The following is a 26363-nucleotide window of genomic DNA, read 5'->3' as shown; positions in this document are numbered from 1 at the left end:
TGTAGCCATGGACTGATAGGGTATTCTACTGTTTCCCGAAATCTAGGAGATTGCAAGTAGGCTTATGATATGTCCAATAAGCTGACAACAGTAAAAAGAGTTTCCGATTGAGCTCTAAGGACCCTATATTACCAGATAGTGCACGCACATTCCTAGTCCATGGGCAGACTGGCGATATGGGAAATTGGAAGATTTCCTGAGTGCCCCCGTGAATGGTTCCATTGCATTGTATCATTGGCGCCCCCCCCCCCCCATTTCCATGAGAATCCCAAAGAATCCCTTTTGGGAGAAGCAGTCCTAAATTTGCTTTGAGTTCTTCCAAAGTGTCGTACCAGACAGTAGATGCTTTACACAATCCATCTATATACATTTCCGGGTCCCAAAAACCAGTGAACCATTGGAACCAGTGGAGCTGAAGGGCAGTGTTTTGGTGCAAAGCTACTGGCAGGAAAGTAATAGTGTAATAAAAATAATTCTGGTTCCAACTCAAATATCTGTTGTACTACTGCTGAGGGAATGAAGAAGAAAACACAGCTAAAATTCAGGAATTTACTTATAGACAGGGTAACTGGTGAGGTTGATTGGGTTGGGGTCAGAGGCATGTAGGTGCTGGTGGAAGCCGAAACGGATGGCTTTGGTTTTCCCAGTATTGAGCTGAAAGAAATGTCAATTCATCCATGAAACTGTAGCAGCAACTTTGGAGTCAATAGTGGAGGCAGAAAGATGTAGTCGGGTTGTCAATGTACACGTGGAAACGGACTCTATGCTGTGGACCATGTCACTGAGGAGGTAGGATGCAAATGATGAATAGGGGGGAACAAGAATGGAGACTGGGCATGAGAGGTGAGCATGTGGCCACAGGAGGAGAAACAATTTGAGAAGGAACTGTCCCAATGTATTTCCTGTAGGACTTTTCTTACAGCTAGCAGGTCCCATCAGTCTGGGCTGAATTGAAAACCAGGCTCCAGAGGTGAAAAGACTGCATGGTAAAAGAAAACAGATGCAGAAGATTTATTTCAATGCTATCATTTATTTTGGATAGGGCTTTAAAATTACATTTAAATGTACAAATCATAAATTCAGTGGAAACCAGACTACTTCCATTCTAATTGAACTATTAAGGTCAACACAATTAGTAGAATCAAATAGTGCTGCAACAAGTATAATTTGAAATAAAGGCATTTTCCTTTGGCTAGAAGGTGTACTCACACTCTCCTAAAAGCAGTAGTGGGTGAATTTGCACTTGGAGACTGACCTTTTTACCATCCCCGTTACATAGTACACAAAGTTGCACTACCCGAGCAACACTGCCTAGAAATTTGTGGGACTGAGAGCAGGATTTTTGGCCCTCGCCAAATCGCTTGCCCTATTGATGGTTCAGTCAAAATAGTATTGTTAGTATAGCATCCACTCTATTATCTTTGACACATTTCTTCATTGTTATTTATGCTCATTTTTGATATCTCAAAATGAATCAAAAACATTTAGAACCCTTCATGGTGTGCGTTTTCATTAACAAACAATGGAAGTGTAAGAGGGCAGGGAAAAAATTGCAGCTATCCCAGGCAGGCTGACTTTTGCATATGTGTCCCAGTAGTTTTCAATGGTGAGCTTACATCATTTATTTGAAATCTAAACTTATTATTCTTCATCAATTACCATTTGATAATTCAATAATAATATGGGGATTTGATTGAGGTTTTTAAAGTGTTAATGGAATTGGACTCAGTTCAGTTGGATAGTGATGGCAGGACTAGAGGCCACGCATATTAAATTCATTGGCAAAGAGCTAGGTTACGTGCTCGGAGGTATTTCTTTTCATGAAGTCATCATCATTGGCACAGACCACCTAAGCATGCCATGGGTATTGATTCGCAACAGACTTTGAAAAGGGAACTTGACAACTTCCTGAACAAAGTGGATATTTCCAGTTATAGAGGGTAAGTTGCTAGTTAGCTCTGATTATGAGGATTAATGGACTACTGCGGACTCTTGGAGCCTTGCTTGATTGCCTTAGGTAGTCGGAGAGGACGTTCCCAGATATTTTCCTGAATTCCACCCCCTCCCACCATGGTTTTTTCCTGCTCCAAAAATATTCCTGTGCCCTGAACTGTAAGGTGTTGCAGTGGGATCAAAACAAAGTCATGTCAGTGGAACCAGAAGTCTCAGTTTCTTTAACTTCCACACCCTGTGACTGGGTTGTCAATCTTTTATCTGAAAAAGAAGACATTACTCAGTCACAATGGGACAAAAGATAATAGCAAACCAGTGCCTTATAAGAGCTTTTTATAAATTATAGAACTATTCTAGTTATCCTAGTTGCGAGCTGTGCTCAAAGGGAGCATGGATCATATTCGACAAGACGGTGCTGCAACCTCACCATGATATATACAAATTATTTCGAATTGTTTGACATTCTAAAACATTTTTTAAATCATAAATTCAGGCAAGTACCCCTAACATTCCTGTTATTGTGAATTTATTCTAACATTAGTAAGAGAGGATATAGGTAAGGGAAAGCAATCAGCGGAGACCCTATGGTTAGAATTGAGGAATGAGAGGGGACTTAAAACTGTAATGGGAGTTGTCTACAGGCTTCCTGTTAGCTGCAATGAAGTGGCATAATGTATTAATTCAGAGATTAGAGGGGCTTGTAGCAAAAGCAAAGTTGTTTTAATAGGAGCCTTTAAATTTCATATAGTTTGGGAAGAGCAGAATAGCTCAAGTCAGAAAGGTAGTGAATTTTTTGAGTGCATTCAAGATAGTTTTCTGGAACAATATGTTCTAGAACTAACAAGAGAGCTGGCCATACTAGATTTAATAATGAGTAATGATCTAACTGTAAGGGAACATTTATCTAACAGTGATCATAATATGATCGAATTCAGTGTTAGGTTTAAAAAGGAGAAACTTAACACAGTTACTAAGATTCTAGATTTTGGTAAGGCTAACTTTAACAGGATGAGACAGAGACTGACGACCGCAAACTGGTCAAAACTGCAGATGAACAATGGGAGGTGTTCAAAAAAGAATTTAGCTTAATAGAGGACCAGTATATACTCCTAAGGGGAAAAAGCTGTACTTACCAAATAAAACAGCCATGGTCGACAAAAGAGGTGAGAGATATCATAAAACTGAAGGGAAGAGCATACAAAAGTGCAAGGAATAGTGTAGATCCACGGGACTGGGAGAGAGATAAAGAACAGCAAAGGAAGACAAAAAAGATAGTAAGAGCTGCAAAAAGGGAATACGAAAAGAAACTTGTGAGGGATATCAAGATTAACACAAAACGTTTTTACAATTATATTGGAAAAGAAAGAGTAGTCAAGGGTAACGTGGGCCCTTTAAAAACAGATGAGGGTAATATTGCAAGTGAAAATAAGGAAATGGCAGACTTGTTGAATAATTATTTTGTGTCAGTCTTCATGGTAGAGGAAGAGAATATTATACCTGACACTCCAGGGAAACTAATAATGAATCAAGGACTGGAAGTCACTAAAGTTAACATAAGCAAGAAAACAGTATTAGAAAAAATAATGGCACTAAAGACTGAAAAATCCCTAGGACCTGATGGTTTCTGCCCCATGGTTTTAAAGAAAGTAGGTGAGGAAATTGCAGATGCTTTAGCCATAATCTTCCAAAGTTCTCTTAATTCAAGAATTGTCCCTTTAGATTGGAAAATTGCATGTGTAACTCTATTATTTAAGAAAGGCGAGTGAGAGAAACCAAGAAATTATAGACCTGTTTGTCTAACGTCTGTTGTGGGAAAGTTATTGGAATCTATAATTAAGGCATGACTGAGCACTTAAGAGAAATTTGAGCTGAATAGAGAGAGCCAACATGGATTTGTAAAGGAAAGGTCATGTTTAACGAACCTAATTAAATTTTATGAGGAAGTAACTTAAGTAGTAGACAGGGGAATGTCTATGGATGTAGTTTATATAGACTTCCAGAAGGCATTCGATAAGGTTCCACATAAGAGACTGTTAGCCAAAATTAAAGCTCATGGAATTGAAGGCAAACTATTGACCTGGTTAGGAGATTGGTTAGGCAATAGAAGACAGAGTAGGGATAATGGGTATGTACTCAAATCGGAAGGAAGTGACTAGTGATGTTCCACAAAGGACTATGCTGGAGCCTCAACTATTCACTATATTTATTAATTACACTAGGGAACAATAAAGAGCCGTATAGCCAAGTTTGCCGATGACACAAAGATTGGTGGCAGTAAGGAGTATAATCAGGAGTATAAAGTTACAAAGAGACATTGATAGTTTGATTGAGCGGGCAAAACAGTGGCAGATGGATTTCAACGCACGTAAGTGTAACGTCGCCCATTTTGGACCAAAAAAGGATAGATCTGAGTATTTTTTAAATGGTGAAAAGCTAGGAACAGTGGAGGCCCAAAGAGATTTAGGGGTCCATGTACACAGATCACTAAAATGTAGTAGTCAGGCACAAAAAATAATTTAAAAAGCTAATGGAATGTTAGCCTTTATAACCAGAGGGCTATAATATAAAGGGGAGGAAGTTTTGCTACAGCTATACAAAGCTCTGATTAGACCACATCTGGACTGCTGTGTACAGTTCTGGGCACCACACCTTAGAAAGGATATATTGGCCTTGGATAGAGTGCAGTGCTGATTCACCAGAATGTTACCAGGGTTGCAAGGGTTAGATTATATGGAGAGATTACATAAACTAGACTTGTATTCCCTGGAATATAGAAGGTTAAGGGGTAATTTGATTGAGATTTTTAGGATTTTGAAAGGAATTGATAGGGTAGATAGAGAGAAACTTTTTCCGCTGGTGAGGGAGTCTAGGACAAAGGGGACATAACCTTAAAATCAGAGCCAGGCCATTCAGGAGAGAAGTTAGGAAACACTTCTTCATGCAAAGGGAATAGAAGTGTGGAACTCTCTCCCACAAAAAGTAGTAGATACTAGCTCAATTCATCATTTAAAATCTTTTTTTTTATTCGTTCATGGGATGTGGCGTCGCTGGCAAAGCCAGCATTTATTGCCCATCCCTAACTGCCCTCGAGAAGGTGGTGGTGAGCCGCCTTCTTGAACCGCTGCAGTCCGTGTGGTGAAGGTTCTCCCACAGTGCTGTTAGGTAGTGAGTTCCAGGATTTTGACCCAGCGACGATGAAGAATCTGAGATCAATAGATTTTTGCCAGCCAAGGGTATTAAGGGATATGGGGCCAAGGCAGGTGGATGGAGTTAGGATACAGATCAGCCATTATCTCATTGAATGGTGGAACAGGCTCGAGGGGCTGAATGGCCTACTGTTGTTCCTCTGTTCCTATTATGACCACAATCTAGAAATTCTTGCTTGTAAAGAGGGGTCATGAGCACCAGTTACCCTCTATTGATTCTCTGACCCTCCCTCCCTTTGAGCCAGTATCAAAAGTGATGGGACACTTGTTCATAACGGAGGGTTCATAACGGTGAAACTATTAAAACACATCAGCAAGGAATGCTATCATTTATCATTTTCAGCCCCCTCTGATTGGTCCTTGTTTACAAGTAGGAATATCTGGCTTGCAAACAACTTTGGATTCGCTGTAATCAAGTTGATGGTTGTGACAAAACCCCAACAGAAATCATGTATGTCTACAGGAAAGGGACACATTGTAGATTTATGTAAATAATGTCCAACACATGATCAATCATTTAACAGAAATATTCATTAGTTATTTGCTTAAAAGGACTTGTATTCCACTTAACCACAATAGGAAATACTATAAACTTATCGAGTTTCTTGGTTGTCCCTTATTACTTTTAAGCTCTAAAATTGCTGGTTAGAGGCAGCCTGTGTATAGGAATATAGGAACAGGAGTAGGCCATTCAGCTCCTTGAGCCTGTTCTGCCATTCAATTACATATGGGATACTTGCCTTTATTAGCCGAGGCATAGAATATAAGAGCAAGGAGGTTATGATGGAGCTGTATAAAACACTGGTTAGGCCACAGCTGGAGTACTGTGTGCAGTTCTGGTCGCCACACTACAGGAAGGATGTGATCGCTTTGGAGAGGGTGCAGAGGAGATTCACCAGGATGTTACCAGGGCTGGAGCGCTTCAGCTATGAAGAGAGACTGGGAAGATTGGGTTTGTTTTCCTTGGAGCAGAGGAGGCTGAGGGGGGACATGATTGAGGTGTACAAAATTATGAGGGGCACAGATAGGATGGATACTAAGGAGCTTTTTCCCTTCGTTGAGGGTTCTATAACAAGGGGACATAGATTCAAGGTAAAAGGCGGGAGGTTTAGAGGGGATTTGAGAAAGAACTTTTTCACCCAGAGGGTGGTTGGAGTCTGGAACTCACTGCCTGAAAGGGTTGTGGAGGCAGGAACCCTCACAACATTCAAGAAGCATTTGGATGAGCACTTGAAATGCCATAGCATACAAGGCTACGGACCAAATGCTGGAATATGGGATTAGAGTAGACAGGGCTGATGGCCGGCGCGGACACGATGGGCCGAAGGGCCTCTATCCGTGCTGTATAACTCTATGACTCTATGACTCTACATCATGGCTGATCTGTACCTCAACACCAGTTACCTGCCTTTGTTCCATATCCCTCAATACCCTTACCTAAGAAAAATCTATCGATCTCAGGCTTGAAAATTTCAATTGGCTCAGTATCCATAGCCTTTTGAGAGAGAGAGAGAGTTCCAGATTTCTAGTACCCTTTGTGTGAAAAAGTGCTTCCTGATTTCACTCCTAAATGGCCTAGCTCTAATTTTGGTAATAGATGCCCCCCTACCAGAGGAAATAGTTTCTCTGCATCTACCCTACTGAATCCCTTAATCATTTAAAAAACCTTGATTAGATCATCCCTTAACCTTCTAAACTAAAGGTAATGCAAGCCAAGTTTATTCAACCTGTTCTCATAATTCAACCCTTTAAACCCTGGTATCATTCTGGTGAATTGGTGCTGTACCCCTTCCAAGGCCAATATATCTTTCCTGAAGTTTGATGCGGAAAACTGAATCCAGTACTCCAAGGCTGTGTACAACTGAAGCTTCACTTCCTCATTTTTGAATTCCAATCCCCTTGTGATAAAGGCCAACTTTCTATTAGTGTTTTTGATTACTTTTTGTACCTGTGCACCAACTTTGTATACTTGGACACCTAAATTCATTTGCTGCTCCACAGCTCCTAATCTCTTCCCATTAAGAAAATATTTCAATTTGTCATTCTTGGATCCAAAGTGGATGACCTCACACTTGCCCACATTGACCTCCATCTGCCATAGTTTTGCCCACTCACTTAATTGGTCTATGTCCCTTTGTAACTTCCTCCTCCCATCCTAACTTAGCGTCACCTGCAAACCTACTACTCTCTATTGCTTAATCCAAGTCATTAATATATGAGGCACCAAATACAGATCCTTGAAGAACACCACTTGTCACATCCTGCCAATCAGAGAACAAATTCTTTATCCCCATGCTATGTCTCCAACCTACTAACCAATTATCAACCCATGTCACAAAGTTACATCCAATTTCATGCGCTGTGATTTTTGCTAATAATCTCTTGTGCCAAACCTTATCAAATGTCTCTGGAAGTCTGTATGGGCAACATCCATTGACACTCACCTATGCGCCATGCTAGTGATCTCATCAAAAAATTCAACGAGATTAGTCAGATATGACTTATCCGTCACAAATTCAACTGATACTTGTCCATGTGCTTCGTCACTCTATATCTGAATATAGATTCTAGTAACTTCCCCACAATCGATGTTAATCTGACAGGTCTGTAGTTACCTGGAATAGCCAGTTGTGTAGAACGCTCATTGGTACGATGTAGAATTACATTAAATGCACAGCACAAAACAGGCCATTCGGCCCAACTGGTTCATGCCAGTGTTTATGCTCCACGCAAGCCTCCTCCCACATTGAAGTTCTGTGAGCGCTGTCCAAAATCCACCATCTCCATTCATGAGAGACACCAGTAAGTGTACAGATAGCTCCCTTTATAACGTCTGGTGGGAGGACTGGAGGGCACTGAGTCAGGGTTGTGAAGGGCAAGTTTAGGTCAGGCATCGAGAAGTATTTCTTCACACAGAAGGTGTTCAACAGCTGGAATGAGTTTGCCAGGGAGAACAGTTGAGGCTCAGCCACTGTACTCATTCATGAAACAGCTCGGTGCTGTAATGGGAAGACAACAGGGTTCGTCTTCTGGAAGGATGAGATCAAATGGGCCGATGGGCCTTCTCTGAACCTGTTTAGTGATTTTCAGATATGGCAATTCCTTTAAATGAAAATGGCTGATAATAAATGTTCTTTTGTTTTGTAATAATTCTAATGGTAACAAACAAAAAGTTGTAAACATACTTATCTGAGATTTTATGAGGTAGAAAGCCAAAATTCCACATAGAACGCCTCCAACAGCCACACCAATACAGATACCTACAAGTTCTCCGGAACTGAAAGAGTATTGGTTTGACAATGGTGTTACAGTCGGTTTGGGGTTGACTGAGTTGTCTGTTCTTTTCAGAATAAAGTTTACAACTGCTGCGCTATATGGATATGAAGAGGTGTCTTTTAAGGTAATAGTTACTGTTGACTGATGGTAACCTTCCTTAACCACCTATAAGAAACAAATCAGCATGTATCAGACTCTCATTTAAAATCTGTTACAAATGTTTGTCCCCCTGAAATTTCCCCCAAAGATGCTAATTCATGCTGCTGTACAGTTCCACTGACATGGGCAGCTCCTCTCTGATACCTCAGCCAAATGCTTATTCTTCAACTATTAGCCTCAGCAGGCTGGTCAACTGTAGAGGACATCACATTTGGCTCTAATTTTAAGGTTATGCCCCCTTGTTCTGAACTCTCCACCAGAGGAAATAGTTTCTCTCTATAAACCCTACCAAGTCCTTTAACCATCTTATAATACCTGAATTAGATCACCCCTTAATCTCCTATATTCAAGGGAATACAAGCCTAGTCCATGCAACGTGTCATAATTTAACCCTTTTAGACCCGGTATCATTATGGTGAATCTGCACTGCACCCCCTCCAAGACCAATATAACCTTCCTGAGGTGCGGTGCCCAGAACTGAACGCAGTACTCCAGATGCAGTTTCACCAGGGCTTTATACAACTGTAGCATAACTTCCACCCCTTTGTATTCCAGCCCCCTTGAATTAAAGGCTAACATTCCATTAGCCTTTTTAATACTTGTTTGTACCTGTCCACTAGCTCTTAGTGATTTCTGTGCTTGGACCCCTAAATATCTCTGCTCGTCCACATTTCCTAGCTTCTTACCATTTAGAAAATACTCAGATCTATCTTTCTCGGGTCCAAAGTGAAAGATCTCACACTTCCCCACATTGAACTCCACCTGCCAGTTTTGCTCACTCACTTAATCCATCAATGTCCCTTTGCAACTTTCTGCTCACATTATTTACTGTGCCACCTAACTTAGTGTCATCAGCAAACTTGGAAATACGGTTCTCTATTCCTTCATCTACGTCATTTATAAATATAGTAGAATCAATGAAAGTTATGGGCACAGAAGGAGGCCATTCGGCCCACATGTCCGTGCCGACCGAATGGCCTCCTTCTGTGCCGTAACTTTCTATGATTAGAACAATTGGTTAAGTGTATAGAACAATTGTTTAATTATTTTTTAAAGTATCTTGGATCTGAATTTCTACCTGAAGTTTAAAAAACACTTAAGATTGAAAGTTCCTGAAACTAATACCTTAACTGTATATGTGCCAGGTAGTAAAAGTCTGTAGTATTCCCCTGAAGCGGAGGTATTAAAGGGGAATGGAGTCTCTCGATTGTCTATTTGCACCTGGGCTCCAGAAAGTGTATTGTTTAACTCATCAAATACTTGCCCTTTTATACCTGTTCATGAAACACACAATTAGATTCTGATCAGAAAAAAACATTAAAGCCTTTTTGTTTGAGACAACATTCCACGATGCATGTTAAAAAAATGTCCTCAGACCATGCCCATAGATCCGCACTTTCCAGAAGCGGCGCGATCCGTAAAGGGAACCCTGGCTGATTTGTTTCCCATCTCAGCTCTTGGGCACTGAAGCCAATCGTAATTCCCCGTACTGCTGGCCCAGTTGTGAGCAACTAACTCAGCACAGACTGAGGATTGAACATGGGATCTTCCTGGTCAACATGACTCAGTTCTACACTGGAGCCTAGACTTTCTGATCGGCATTATCCAGCGGTAACCCATTTAAAATTAATGAAACAACACCAGCGTTAAAAGAACATCAATTGAAAAATCATGTCGTAGGACACAGCCTTACCAACTGAATCATGGGAGGAACTAGGTGAATATAATGTCAACAAATCTCACAACATTGGCTGATTCAAGTATGTTGTGAAGCCATAAAATCTAATGACTAATGTCTTCCACAAGCAAAATTTGTCTGTTTGTCTTGTCGACTAACTTCAACTTGTTGTTAGCACTATTCAAAGAGCCACAGTCTGTGACCAAGACCTTAACTGCAACTAACAGTCTAGTTTTTAAGGATTTGTTAATAAATTTCCTGGTCTTAATGACTAAACAGTAAAATAATCCAGCTTTTCATAATCCAGTGAACTGGCTGTCAAAAGTTCAAAATTGGTCAACAGCAAAACTGACACACCTCATGGGTTTCTATAAATAGTCAGCTATGTGCAAGCATACACTTGCAGTCTTTAAGAAATGTTGTGCTTAGACCAGAACTCCCAGAGTTCAGCATGATTGATTGTTAATGTGCAGTTTATTTGGCAACACTGTCAAAAGTAGAACACCATTTAAAATAGGTTGTGCTTCACAAAGAACCTGAGAACTTGGGTTTGGTTTTTAAATCACTTGGCCATTCTCAGTCTGAAGCCATGCAAGGGCCTATCCGCACAGCAAGAAAACTGAACCTGTATGAAGTGACAGAAAAGGAAAAATCCCCATCATAATTGTCATTATATAGAATTACATAGAATTTACAGCTTCGGTCCAACTGGTCTGTGCCGGTGTTTATGCTGCACATGAGCCTCCTCCCACCCTACTTCATCTCACCCTATCAGCATATCCTTCTATTCCTTTCTCCCTTATTTACTTACCTAGCTTCCCCTCAAATGCATTATTCTATTCACCTCAATTACTCCATGTGGTAGCAAGTTCCACATTCTAACCACTCTCTGGGTAAATAAGTTTTTCTTGAATTCCCCATTGGATTAATTAGTGACTATCTTTATTTATGGCCCCTAGTTTTGGATTCCCCCACAAGTGGAAACATCTTCTCTACATTTACCCTATCGAACCCCTACATAATTTTAAAGACCTCTATTAGGTCACCACTCATCTTTTTTAGAGGTACTCAAAGAATACCCTGAGGTGGGAGGGCTCCATTTACACATTCATACATAATATAAAAACAATTTTCTTCAATTCTTTATAACCCTCATAAAAGTAAAGGCTATCTAAATATATGGGCACAACCCAGTTAATTAATAAGTTATGTCAATGAACTCACCTTTCCAAATCCCATTATTTCTTTAATAAAAATTTCCCTCTCTCATTTGTTTCAACTGCAGTAACTGCAGTTAATTAATTTTTTATTTTCAATTGCTCTAAGAATTTAAAAACAAGATACAGCACTTTGCCAAACAGTTACCTAAATGTCCCTGTTTGAGGTACTGAATCAAGGCATCTCTGTTGTCCCACCAGAAATGCTGGAGCTCCTCCACTGGGGGATAATTACAACAAGACACTTCCAGAGTGACTTCCAGACATTGACCCCACATATAATTGTAGTCCTGCATGCCACCTGTGGAAAAGAAGGATTGGTTAGCTATTGCAGTCACATTACAGCTTTACCTTTTTGGCCTCACCAACTTTCAGGCCGTTAGATAAAGTGGTGGGAACGGGATGGAAACAAACAGAAAGCAAAGAGAGGGCCGAAAATCCGTGTGCCTTTAATCCTAGCATCAGTGCCAGGATCAACCCATTGGGAACCTCTGCTGATGACCCCACCAAAGTATGTGGGGTCAGGGGGAGATTCCCTAATTTCAATATGGCCTGCAGATGCCTTCCACTCCTGGGAGGCTGCAAAATGCAGGAGAGACTGGCTGTTCTAGGGGGTGTTCTGGGTCAGCCCCCAACATGACTCCACTGGTGCCCTGGCAATGTCCCTCTATAAGGGGTACATGAAACTAAAAATGTACATACCTTTTCTTCAGGGGTTCAGCCTACGACCCACGACTGAACCATCTCAGGCAGGCTCCACTTGCAGCCCTCAAATGGAGGTTCCGCTCCAAACAAAGCCCCATGAAAACTGAGTGCAGAGGTCAGGCCCCACTGTATCCAGGTCCTGACCTCATTCGCGGTCCTTCCGTTGCACTCCTGCCTGACTCATGGTGAAAGTGTGCCAGAAGGGCCATGGATTTTTAGGGCCAGAATGTGTAAGAATGATGGACCAAGAAAAGACTGGTTCAGAAAATCCTGCAGTTTTTAGGTACGCAGTCCTGACCCAAGTTCATTATTTTCTTTCAACTCCCTCTTAGCCCTCTAACAAGCCTGTATCCCTTTACTTCATTGGCTTAATTGTTTTGATCAAGATTTTAGTTACTCCTCCTAATATTCCCTTCTTTGGCTCAGTGTCAATTTTTTGTTTGATAATTGCTCCTGTGAAGCGCCTTGGGATGTTTTCCTATGTTAAAGGCGCTATATAAATTCAGGTCATTGTTTTGATTTGCTTTGACTGAGTCCACAATCGCTGAGCTTCCTGATTCATTCCACAAGGATACTTGTTCTTGTCCAGTGAGAAAACTGCACATAACATTTGCACAACAGCGATACAATTCTCCCTCTTATTGGAACAACCTTCTGTCGCCCTTCTTTGAGTCAAATAATCAATAACTGGGGATTTATTTACATCCAAAAGGAACTATTTATATTTAATTCAGTCACAAATGGGGAAGATTTCCTCTGTGTGCTATGTGTGCTGAAACTGTAAACCTGTTTATGAAAAATGTGTCTATGATTTTGTTACATTTAACGGACAGAGAAAATGGCCCCCTAATATCTGTTGCGTAGATGTGCAGACTTTAAACAATTGAAACATTAAATGTTCCATATCAGATATATCTCAGGAAAGGTACTTGAATAGGAAATCCATGCTGTCAACCCAAATATTCACCAAGAATGAGCACTGAAGCAAATTCCAACTCCAAAATAGGCAAACGGGCTTTACATGAAGCCTCGGGGACTACAGATGAACTTTAAACCCATGTTCCCACAAATTTGCATATATCTGCAGCTGCTGGCACTAACAGATCTTGGTGTACTGATTTAGGATTTGTCACCAACAGTGTTAAAAACAGCCCTTTCCAAACATCCAGGTTCACAAAATTCAAAGAGGACAAACCAGCAAGAAAGAAATATAAGCCCAAATAGGATTGAGTTGCCTGGGCATGGAGGACTGGATTGGTAAGGCTTGGGTGTCGCATGTGGCCCATGGCTGCAGTTTGGACACCCATTTTATCAATTAACATATTTGTGCAATATTAGTAATTAGATGTCAAAAAAAGATAATTTTACCAGCAATCGGATACCAGGCTGCACCATTGACAATCCCATCTACAAAGTGAAAGGAAGCATTCACCTCCTGGGGACAAGGGCTTCCAGTCCACATGTTCGCATGGGTATAGGAATAAACCTAAGACACAAAATATACTCCATTAAATAATACAAAGCTTTGCAGTGTGGACCAGGATCTTTTCTGCAGGTCAGTAAAGTATTTTCTAAAATGTTAGAGGGATTAATCTTAGTATTGTTCGGCTCGGCATGGCTGCATTGTTAATTCCTAGTCCCAGTCCACAGTGATTCAATTCACATGAATGTGTTTTAGTATATTAGCAGATCTCCTGTGGCATTGATCACAGTAGGTTGGATGATGTACTGTGTTATAAGAACAGGAGGATTATACCATGCAATGCAATTATTTTACTATTAAGTTCAAGCTAAATCCTATTAAGGTCCAATATCTAATTGCTGTTAAATAAACACTAGGTGAGTTCATTCAGGCTGCAAGTTAGCCCTTGGCTTTCTTTGTCTTCTTTTGAAGTTGTAAACAATTTTACAACACCAAGTTATAGTCCAGCAATTTTATTTTAAATTCACAAGCTTTCGGAGGCTACCTCCTTCCTCAGGTGAACGACGTGGAAATTTGAAGTGTGAATGGTAAGGTCAATTAATAGGCTGCAGACATTCTGACTCAGATATTTTCTGTTCCTATAATGTTCGTCTGTACATTCCAAATGACTCTCTTTGTTTCTTTATATATCTTTTTAAATATGGCACAGAAACTTGAGTGTGACACTGAAACTGTGCCAGACAAGAAATAGATGGGACAGGAAATGCGCACCAGACATGGAGGTTATTAGAGGTTATTGTCCAAGGTAATACCTCTCTTTGGGCTTATGAATTCATTACCCCAGAGGGCTGTGGATGTTGAGTCGTTGAGTATATTTAAGGTTGAGATAGATAGATTTTTGAACTCAAGAGGAATCAAGGGATATGGGATCAGGCGGGAAAGTAGAGTTGAGATTGAAGATCAGCCACAATCTTATTGAATAGTGGAGCAGGCTCGAGGGGCCATACGGCCTACTCCTGCTCCTGTTTCTTATGTTCTTATGTCTTACCAATCAGATATCATAATTAAGTATGTGCAAGAGAACAGACTTGATAAAGTGTTGAGCTGCTTTCAGGTTTGCAAACATACAAAGCCCTTGCTCGTTGGTACCAGCTGTCTTCTGTGAGAAGAATTACACTCACCTTTGAAATATGCAGAAAGACATCATGATCTGGCGTGTGATGTTCTCGAATCTCTCCAGGATCAAGTCGGCCATAGTACCAGTCCTCATAAGTGTGCCAGTACTGATGATACTCTAGTGTGGGAAGAGAGAGGTGGAGAGTATTGTTAATGGTTACTGCCCAGCACTTATTTGCAAAATAAATTATTAAGTGGAGGGAGAAGGCTGTAGAAGCAGAACAATGTCAAACCTTGGGTAAAATATGCCAAAGGTCAAATGCAAAACATTGATTGCCTTAGTTACCCATTGATGTTTCCTGATACCAGTTCTGTGGAGCGTACAGCTCTGCTCCTGCAGTATAATTTCAGTTTTTAAACCATATTGTTGTGTTCTCACTGAATGAAATTGTTAACTTGCGCCCATGTTGTGCAGTGGACATTTGCCCACTTGCTTAATTGGAATTGTTGTTCTTTAAGAGGAAAAAAAATCCTCTGTGTGTTAACATTTATATCAGGGCAAAGTCACAGATTTCCCGTGTGCAAAATTGTAAACGTGTTCTTTATAAATGGATTTACGTTTTCATCATACATCGCACACAGAGGGAACCTTCTCTCATAGTAGGTGCTTGATTTTGCTCTTGGGTTAAATGTTAATACACAGAGGAATTATTCCCCTTTTGATTATAGAAAGTTATATTTCATGCATATTGCATAAAAGAAGGCATTTTCTGAAAATAATCAGTGATGAATACAGTAAACAATTAGGAAAATTGAATTAGTGATTAATCCTTGGTATTCCTCAATAGCCTTTAACAACATTGTAGCACAACATGAACCCCCATGGATGTGCAATGGAATACTCAATGTGTCCTTCCGAGAATGTAAACTTTCATATCACCTGATTTCTGAGATGGTCGGAGACTATTATGTCAGGCAGACCCCTGCTTCTCACCACTTTAATCATTCAATTTTCTAGTTTGATTCCTGTATCTGTATGACTATTCAAGCTCAACACCCATCACATTGTGGCAATACTGAGCAAAGTATTCAGACCCGCTCCACAGATTCTGATGTCTATTTTTCTTTGTGCTTGGAATAATGGAAGACATGTTTTTTGTTAATTTTGACTATCTTTAACAAAAGTAGGCCATTCAGCCCCTCGAGCCTGTTCCGTCATTCTATTAGATCATGGCTGATCTGTATCTTAACTCCATCTACCCGCCTTGGTTCTGTAGCTCTTAATACCCTTGCCTAACAAAAATCCATCAATCTTAGTTTTTAAAATTTCAATTGACTCTCAGCCTCGACAGCTTTTTGGGAGAGAGTGTTCCAAATTTCCACTACCCTCTGTGTGAAGAATTGCTTCCTGACATCATCCCTGAACTGTTAATTGTATGATTTATATCAATTGGTGTTAATTGCATTCAGGTGGTGCGTATTAATTGGGGACTCTCTTGTATCCATTTATATGAGAACTTATCTAGGGTGTGAAGCTAGTAATACGGAGCTCTGTGAATAAAGGCTTGGAAGCAACTGAAGATCAGGTTCTCGTATTCTATCCTTCACCACCTGGCTATCCAATTTATAACATGAACAATCAGCTCTAATTTTAAGGTTATGCCCTCTTGTTCTGGACTCCCCCACCAGAGGAAATAGTTTCTCTCTATCTGCCCCATCAAATCCTTTAATCATCTTAAACACCTCAATTAGATTACTGCTTAATCTTCTATACTCGAGGAAATACAAGCCTAGTTTCCATGCCTCACATCTTGTAGCTAAGCAAGAACTGCAAAAACCCACAGTACATTGTTGGGAGATGAGTTGGAGTTTGACTATTGCAACATCTCATTCCGACTGAGGAACATACTTATCTTTAGTCATCTGAACCATTTCCTCTATGACCACATTATATAAATAGATTTAACAATTTAGTAACCATAACAATGCCATGACTAAGGGAGCAATAATTACCATCTGGTATATTATCATAGCCGTAGTTAACTACAAAAGCACCCCCATGAAGGTTTGCTGAAATGACAAAGTTCTCGCTGGTTATCCAGTTCATCATTAGAAGGGTTTCCCTTTCATATGTTGGCTGCTGTTTAGAAAAAACATTTTGAAAGTTCCGATTGAGGTCAATGTGTTTGGCGTTGTACCTGTCAGGTTACAAACAGTAGAGTGATTTTAGCAAACAAGCAGGTCATTTTTCAACCTTGATGCATTGTGTGAGGTGCATGACACATTTACCTTTTTGGAATATGTATACATTAAAACAGACCCATTAGAAAAGAGGTGGAGTATCTGAAAACAAATCTGGGAACAGAAGACTTTATCTGATAGCAGATCTACAAAGGAATGCTTCATGCCACATTACAACACAGAACAAAGGGTTGGACCCGCAATCAAGTGGAAGAAAGATCTGTTTGATCAGCAATGGCCATCAAAGAATCCATGGGATTCAATGTCAAATGATCAGGAAATAGGTTTACAGGGAAAGAACTCAGGTACCACCCAGATCTGCAACACATTGTAGGAAGTATCTCACCACATGCTGAAAACCCAGGCTGGGAGATTGCTGCGGCATCAAGATGCCAGTGAGAGGTTCTAAGAATGGCTTCCATAGATGATTTCAGCAGGACAATGTCACAGGGCTTGCAAGAGATGATTGGGAGTATTCAGTCTGTGACACCTCAGATCCTGTGCCTTGCACCAGAGAGTTGCAAGGAGTGGACGTTGTTGACTCTCTGGAGAATGGCAGCGAGCCTGCTTCCTTAAGGTTGCCTTCACATGTGGGAGTCTCAGACATGGGTCTGGCGTCCCTTGCCAGTGTATAAAAAAGGGCTGCCAGAAGCTGGTCCTTTTTTAGATAACAGCCACCCTGAGATGAGAGACACCTTAGATCTGACAAATAGCGGACAGAGGAATTTCGTAGAAAATTGTTAATGTGTCCATTGCTAGAATGGCAGGGAATGATTTCAACCCACTATCATAATACAGTTGGAGGAAGATATGAGGTGTGAATAATAGAACTGGGTGAAAAAGTAGGAGCTGATTTTAGAAACCAACTGAGGTGCTTTGTAACAGATACTAATAAATAAGAGCTATTCTTATTTTACAATGAATGACAGACTTGCTAGCGACACCCATAATCACAAGAAGGAATAATAAAAATAAGACAGAATATGCACAGGTGTTTTGGAGAAAAAAATGTATCTGCCTACGGGCAATTTAATTAATCTGAAACTCCCCCCGGCAAAAAAAATTCCAAAGCAGAATCAACACTGCTGATGTTCTTATGATTAACTAGATAAAGACCAAATGCATTGTGTAAAAACATATTACTGCTAAAATACATTAACATGGAGAGCTCTACCTCCCTGTCGTCCCATAGCAATCATTAGGGTCTGAAACCTCTGCCCCATCTGGATTCATGGTAGGCATGATGTGAATCCGAGTATTGTCAATGAAAGCCGTTAGGTCTTCATCAAAGCCATACATTGTGGTAAAGTAGTTGATCAGATGTATGAGAAGTTCTCGGCCTACCACCTGTCGGATAAACAGTTCACATTAAGGTGATTTAAAGTAAACTTTCTACCACAACATGTCACTGTAGTCAACCTCATCTAGATAATACTAGCCGTGTTCCTGTGGCTTTGCCCATCGTGAGTTGGCTGTTTTATAAATAGGAGTGTTACTAACAAAGTGCGATGGGGAAACGTGACGGAGAAAGCGTTGCAAGAAGTAAGTGTGACACTTACAGAAAATGCTCACCATATGTGACATCTTTTAATATATTCTAGCAGGTTTCCTGTGACGTTGCTCATGGTTAGTCAGAGGACAGGCTGCTTTATAACAATAAGGATTCTATCAGCAATGTGACTGGAAAAGTGCTACAGGAAGTCAGTGTGTGCTATATGTAGGATTTTTAATATATTATGGATATATCGATATTAAAATGGTACGTCTGCATGTGCTGTTGTCGCACTTCATTACAATTGCAAAACAATCTTAAACTTTTGTATGCTTCAAAGTTGGAGCCTGAGGCTGAAAAACATAATGGGCTGCATCCTACTGTAAAAATAATGGCGAGGATGACAGCGCTCCCCGTTATTTATGTGCAAATCGGACAGTAACTTCCAGTGACCGCACATGCGCAGTTAAACGCGAAAATCCGGAAGTTGCTGTCCGAGATGCAATGCTCCTCCAAGAGCTGCGTGAAAACGGCATCTCGCCATCTGACTCATCGTTCCTATGTATTGAACGGCATGAAGTTCCTGTACTTACTTCATTGATGTGGACTAAACTCGCCAAAAAAAAATTAGGGCTTGTCCATTCCAGTGTAAGTACCCTTTCAACGGCATGGTAAGTCTTAATTACTCTCTGGCACTGAAAATTAACTTTTACAAGTCTCATTCCTTCAGCTTTTAATTACTGTTGAACATTTAAAAAAAAATGAAATAAAATTATTTTTTTCATACTTTTTCTTTCTGTCTCTTTTATCTCTATCTCTGAATCCAATTTTCTTTCCCTCTCTTTATTTCACTTACTGTATCTGATTTGACATTGAATTCACTATTCTAACCTTACGCTTCCTGGTTCAGACGCTGTGCTACTCATTAATTCTTCAATCTGATTGGTTAAGGAGACACACAGTTGCTTGCCCTGTTCACACAGGTCCCAGATGCCTGCTGCGCTGAATGGATCTCGAATTTACAGGAACTTGCCGTGCAAAACCCCATAGAAAGTCTATGGGAAAGTGCAAGTCTAATGAATGGCTGGTGCTGTTCATTCGCAGCTCACAGCAAAATCCGGCCCATTGTAATTTGTAAAGTTCGCTCACCAAATAACAATGAAACTCTGACTGACTTGAGATTCTATTTACTTAACAATTAGAATTTGTGACTTTACAGAGTCACAGATGCAACTAGCAACAGCAACAACAGGGGTAGGTATTTTGACCATTGCTTTTCTTGTTATATATAAATGACCCGGACTTGGGTATAGGGAGTACAATTACGAAGTTTGTGGATGATACAAGACTTGGCAATGTAGTAAATGGTGAGGAGAATAGTAGCAGACTTCAGGAGGACATAGACAGACTGGTGAAATGGGCAGACACATGGCAGATGAAATTTAACGCAGAGAAGTGTGAAGTGATGCACTTTGGGAGGAACAACATGGAGAGGCAGTATAATCTAAATGGTACTATTTTGAGGGGGGTGCAAGAGCAGAGGGACCTGGGGATGCATCTTCACAAATCTTTGAAGGTGGCAAGGCAAATTGATAAGGCAGTTAAGAAAGCACATGGGATACTTAACTTTGTAAATAGGGGCATTGAATACAAAAACAAGGAAGTTATACCATACCTTTACAAATCACTGGTTAGGTCTCAGCTGGAGTATTGTGTACAATTCTGGGCACCACACTTTGGGAATGATGTCAAGGCCTTGGAAAGGGTACAGAGGAGGTTTACCAGGATGATACCAGGGATGAGGGACTTCAGTTATGTGGAGAGATTGGAGAAGCTGGGATTGTTCTCCTTACAGCAGAGAAGGTTAGGGGGAGACCTAATGGAGGTATTTAAAATTATGAGGGGTTTTGATAGAGCAAGTAGGGAGAAACTGTTTCCTCTGGCAAGTAGGTCAGTAACCAGAGGTCATAGATTTAAAATAATTGGCAAAAGAACTAGAGGGAAATGAGGAGAAATTTTTTCACACTGAGTGTTGTTAAGATCTGGAACACATTACCTGAAAGTGTGGTGGAAGCAGATTCCATAGGGACTTTCAAAAGGCAATTGGACATGTACTTGAAGGGTTTGCAGGGTTATGGGGAAAAAGCTGGGGTGTTGGACTAAATTGAACAGCTCTTTCAAAGAGCTGACACAGGCACGACAGGCTGAATGGCCTCCTTCTGTGCTGTAAGATTCTGTGATTCTATAACAACTTGCAGTTACACTGAAACCTTTTAATTATGGACACCTTAGGGACTGGCATCAGCTGTCCTTTTTTGCCGGCCTCCTTATTTTCAAAATGGTCATTGCATATACTGTCAAAATTTTCAGAAGAACAGGCAGTTCTCCACCCAGCATTTCAAAGACAAAAACCCAGCACGTCACTTAAGTACGCGGAGAAACCGCTCTATCCCTGCAAATGAGCTGTGCAAGCATTCAATCCCAGAGACAGAGTGGCATACTGGCCATTCCACAAAAGCCGTTTCTTTCATAAACCCGCTGCTGCCTCACGCTGACCAGCGAACACTGACCTCACAAAAGTGACGGGCCCCAAAGAATTTGGGGGGCAAAAAGGATGCAAGCTGCAAGGGGAAGTGCCAGTGATCCCGACTCAGTGAAAGTTCCAGATACAGCAACTTTGCAACAGATTGTCTCATGTTCTAAGTTGTAAAAGGGCACGGTGCTTTGAAGGCTGTCTGTGGTTCATAATTTGCGAGTGTCCGTGGTTTCAGAGTGCCTCGTGTATATTTTACCATGTAAGTTGTTTGGGTCTCTCAATAAGTGTCTGTTTTTTGCAGGCGTCCGTTTTTTTTGGGAGTGTCCGTTTATACAGGTTTCACTGTATATAGCGCCTTTAACGTAGTAAAACGTCCCAAGGAGCTTCACGGGAGTGATCATCAAACAAAATTTGACACCGAGCCATATAAAGAGATATTAGGACAGCTTGGTCAAAGAGGTAGGTCTTAGAGGAAGCGAGAGAGGTAGAGAGGTGAAGAGGTTTAGGGAGGGAATTCCAGAGTTTAGGGCCTAGGCAGCTGATGGCACGGCCACCATGAGCTATGCTGTGAGGTGGGGGGAGGGGGTTGTTGACTAGAATATTTAATAAACTGTACAAGTGAATAAGGAACAATTTCATTTTTGGGAGTGGTGGGGGGGGGAGTTCAACTCTTGTACTCACATGCTGGGTGGAGAACTGCCTGGGAAAACTTTTTTCTATTTTTGTACACTTGGTATCAGTGTGAAGCAGTCCCAGATTTATTCATTAAATTTTAATTTTGTCTATCTATAAGTTGCCAGCTTTATATTAAAAAAAATAAGTGGGATTTCTTTAAAGAGATTCTGTTCAAGTGATGGTTTTCCTCAGTAATTGAATGATTCCACTAACTGGTGATTACACAAAGTAGTGGCCGATGTATCTCATAACCTGGAACACTGACAGCTGCACATAGTGATGGTACAAACTGAATGAACAGCATCGCCTTTATCATGGCAAGAATGAGCAAGCTTGTTCTAAACTGGTTAATGAATTCCACAGTACTTCTATTGTACCAAACAAAATCCTTCTGAAAATAACATGGGCAGGAATAAATGTATGTAATTAAAGACTATTTATCTGATAATAGTTGGAGTCCAATGTCTTTGTACATGCGGAGTCATAACCATGTGTAGTCTTCAGGATGAAGTGGTGTTAGAGGCTGGGGGATAATTGGACTAGAACAGAGAGATGTTATTCAGTCCCCATTTTTTAGAGAGCAATTTTAACCTAAACCATCCGTCGGGAAACTGACTGGATCGGGTTTTACACCCCGCCCGATTTCACTCTCCATTGAAATCAACAGAGAGTAATATTGGACAGCGTGTAAAACTGGCATTCCACCCGATCCTGTCAGTTTCCCGACAGATGGGTCAGGTTAAAATGACCCCATTCTATCCTTACTTTTATATTTTCATTACAGATTCCTAAATCTACTGGCTTCTGCTGGCAGGAGGGCGTAATTAGTATGACAAGTTTGCATAGGCAGTTTCCAGTCTAAATGTGGACATAGGAATTTATAATGGAAAAGGTTAACAGGATGTGCATGCAGATAACATTTTTTAAATATATTACAGAAGTGTTTTTACAACTGACTAAATGGTCAAATAAAAAACTGTGTGTTTCAAGATTGATGTATTTATGGTACATCACACAGGCAACATCGTTTGGCTGTGGTGCTTGTAAAGATGTTCACAGAGTAACATGCAGGTGACTAATGCTGGCAATAGACCCAGAACAAAGGCATTGCACAATCTTTTGTTTACAAATACAGGTGAGGTTTCATTCCTAGAGCAGGTCCTCGCACTAGTCGGAGAGGGGACTTTAACACTATAGCCCCGATTCTCTGACATGTGCCCTCGCCGAGCAAGGCCTGCTTCAGGTGTGCAACCTCAGTGTATTACCATTAGGAATAAAGTTGGTATTGTCACCTTGTGGCTATGGCCGCCATGTTAGATTTTATGATACAGCAACACCGTTGTTAATGATAAATTCACACAGCTGTTCAAACCATCAAAGAATCATAGAAATGCAGAAGTTTACAGAGCAAGGGGCGAATCAGCCCACTCTGTCTGTGCCAGCTCTTCACTGGAACAATCCAAAACCAATCCCACTACCTCACTCTCTCCCCACATTCCTGTATCTTCCTCTGCTTCAAATGTTTATCTATTCCTCCCTCTGCGTCAACCATTCCCTGTGGCAAAGCATCCCATGGTCTAAAAACTCTCTGCATTTTCTCCTAATCTCTCTGCTCACTCTCTTACTGAGGATTTTAAATTGATGACCCCTGGTCATTGACTCCCCACCAGAGAAAGTAGTCATTCCCCATTTGCCCTAACAGAACCCTTCATAATTTTGAAAACCTCTTAACCACTTCTTCTCCAGTGGGAATAGTCCCAGACCTGTAAGAGTAGGCACACCAGATGGAATGGCCACAGCCCTGTATACATATTAAACTGATTCTGTAGTAGATGTAAGGGTTAAACAGGACAAGGTCATTCTCTGAGTACTGTGACAAGCAGGACCCAATAAGCGGGGAAAAAACGAGAAAGGAATGTTAATAAGCAGATAATCTAGGTGTAGGAAGAGAGTGTATGGCATGAATAAGCTGGCTGTGGAATGGATCAAGATATCCCATAAACCCAACAAAGCCTAGAAATTGGTTCACGCCCGAATTTGCACTGATGTGCGAGAGGACCACGCAAAATTGTTCCTCGGGCATCATCCGGACGCAGCTGGCTTGCGCGAAGAGGATGAAAGTCGACAGGCAGGAACACCGGTCCAACTGTGAGTCCAGGGGGACCGCCAGTGGCCCGCAGTTTCAATGTGGAGCTAGGTGGAGCACTCCCGCACCTCCTAGCACCACATTCAGGTAAGTCAATTTATTTATTATTTTTTACTTACCTTTTCGGTGCCAGCCTCCAGTGTTCCCTTTAAGGACCGTTGGAGGCTGCTTCAGGCCCAAGAAAACTGACCAGGATTGAAAATGGGAAAGGAGCCTGAAAACGCCTTGATTTACGTCGGAAGTGGGCCCAACGCTAGTTTCAGACGTGCGCCCTGGACGACTCTGGGGCACCCTAAACAATTTGACAAGCAGCGCTATCAATCCGCTGACTCCCTGCTCTCTTGAAGTGACGACGGCGTACAATACCTCCACCCATATGTGGATGGGCATATTGCAATGGTGCGCAATTGATAGAAATGTATTATCTGACTTATTTTCCGTCATTTGCACCTCGTTGTCCCTACCATCCAGCATTGCTATGGATAACCGGAGCAGCTATTTTAATTTTAAACGGCCAAAAAGCCGATTGCCTGGGTGCCTTTTTTAAAAAAACAAAAATGTTCCTTTTTACTTTAAAAAGTTGAACAGGAAGCACGGTGACTTTCAAGGCCTTCTGCCGCCACTCTCCACACTCCCTCCCCACCCCCTTCCAAGTGGACTTGCTCCTTAAAAAAAGATCCCTGAACCCTGGACCAGGATGCATACGTGTAGTGGGCGGAAGAAACTATTTTTTAAGTGACATTAAGTCCGCACCTCATTGCCATGCATGTTTCCCACGTACTTAACATTGGGTTTACCAACAGCATTCTCTTTTGGATTGCGCCCAGTAATGACCAGCACCCAGAGGTCCCTGCCTGTGGAGCCAAAGGAGAAATATAATTAAGGAATGGCTCAGAAGTGGAAACACCAGCATAAAATTCAATTTATATCTGCAACATTTGCAGTGCGAGGCTCCTCTATGCCAGCACCCTCGGCTTGCTGTAGGACTGGGCCTCGCTTTTTGCTTGCTCTACTCTGCCTAGCATTGTGCTGAACAGCAGCCTTAGAATTGACCACTCTACTGCACCAGTTTAAAAGAGCTGTGGGGATCGTGTGCTGTTCACCAATGGAGGTCAGCGAGCACAGGGGTGATGAGTGAACAGGGCTGGGTGCGAGTTAGGATACGGGTGGAAGAGATTTGGATGAGCTCAAATTCACAGCCTGTGGGAGAAAATGAGAATGGAATGTTCATGAGCAGGCAGGGTGCCAGATAGTCTAGGTATAAGAAGGGAGTCTACGGCATGAATTGAGTTCGCTTGTGGAATGGGCTGCCCACTGAGGCAGTGCGTCCAGTGTGAGTCAGGGGGTGGGGTGGTGGCCGTTAGTTAGTGGCCCGCAGTTTCAATGTGGAGCTAGACGTCCCACCCCAGCATCTCCTAGCTCCACATTCAGGTTAGTAAAACATTTTTTAATTACCTTTTTGGTGGTAGCCTCCAGTGGTCCCTTTAAAGTGACCCATGTTCACTCAGACCTAGGGTTGCCAACCCTGTTTGGGTTTCACCACATGATTTCCTGCCTCAAACCACCCCGCCCCCCACACTGCCCGTCATTGCTTCATCCTCCAGGGGCATTGCCTTCTCACGGCCAATTGCAAAGGCAATTTTTTACCCAATTGGATTCATCTTGACTGTTAGTGAAACAGCCCTTTTCCCCCATCTCCAATATTTTTATAACTAATAAATGAAAGTGTTCAAAGAAAATTTAAAAAAACACAATTTTGTCTAATGCCCCTATGATTTTTCTCCTGGCTTGTTGCTGACAGCAGTGTCTTGGAGACTAATCTTCAATTCCTGGAGACTCTACAGCAGTCCTGGAGGGTTGGCAGATTGTCTTGGACCTGGTTTAAGAATTTGCGGACTTTATATCACTGCAGCTGGCAGTGGGCTGGGGATTTTCACTCCATCAGTTTGAGCTGGGTTTAATGTGTACCTGACCGTCTAGATTGCTGGAGGGCGAGTTGCCGAATCCACAAAGTGGAAGTAAATTTGTGACGTTGGGGGTGGAAAATGCATTGATGCCCGGTTTCGGGCATGAAGCTTGGAGATGCGGCCTCGACACCCACCCAATCTGGGAGGCTCCCGGGAGACAGGCCTGAATTTAGGTCCTGCGAGTAATGTAAATAATGTGGGTAAGACCTTTCTGCGGCAATTAATTGCAGGACTCCTGCCTCGCTGGTAGCAGCCTGAGGCGAGTGCAAGGGTGGGGCAGGACAGCGAGAGTGGTGCCAACTGCACCAGAAAGCGGTTGTCAGGAATGCTGTGGAGCCAGAAGGAGTACCCCTGCTCCCCCTGGCTCCACAGGAAGGCTTTTACACTTTTTGAATCCTGAGTGAGGCAGGCCCCTACTTATCGTAACCCAATTTCTGTGAGGGGATCTAAAACAGGCACTGGGCCCCTTATGGTCTCCATATTATAAAAGGAAATAGAGGCTCTGGAGAAGGTGCAACAAAGATTTACTGGGATGATACCAGAACTGAGAGGTTATACCTATCAGGAAAGATT

General features: G+C 41.6%; 1 protein-coding gene across 4 annotated transcripts in view; it reads right to left on the bottom strand.

Annotated features, from left to right (window-relative positions):
• Positions 1-1010: 1010 nt before the first annotated feature.
• The window catches only part of LOC137345020 (carboxypeptidase D-like), a 212676-nt gene continuing 187323 nt past the window's right edge, over positions 1011-26363 (bottom strand). For all 4 annotated transcript variants that reach the window (XM_068008366.1, XM_068008367.1, XM_068008365.1 and 1 more), the window contains 9 exons: positions 24577-24677; positions 18149-18321; positions 16747-16931; positions 14799-14911; positions 13563-13680; positions 11638-11790; positions 9720-9868; positions 8345-8600; positions 1011-2214 (listed from right to left, as the gene is read on the bottom strand). In XM_068008366.1, coding sequence (XP_067864467.1) covers positions 2132-2214; positions 8345-8600; positions 9720-9868; positions 11638-11790; positions 13563-13680; positions 14799-14911; positions 16747-16931; positions 18149-18321; positions 24577-24677 — 1331 coding nt within the window. In that variant the 3' untranslated portion in view covers positions 1011-2131. The remainder of the gene's footprint in view (positions 2215-8344; positions 8601-9719; positions 9869-11637; positions 11791-13562; positions 13681-14798; positions 14912-16746; positions 16932-18148; positions 18322-24576; positions 24678-26363) is intronic.

The sequence above is a fragment of the Heptranchias perlo genome, chromosome 28 (genome assembly GCF_035084215.1).
Source record: "Heptranchias perlo isolate sHepPer1 chromosome 28, sHepPer1.hap1, whole genome shotgun sequence".
Classification (NCBI taxonomy): Eukaryota; Metazoa; Chordata; class Chondrichthyes; order Hexanchiformes; family Hexanchidae; genus Heptranchias; species Heptranchias perlo.
This window is presented reverse-complemented; position numbering and strand designations above follow the sequence as displayed.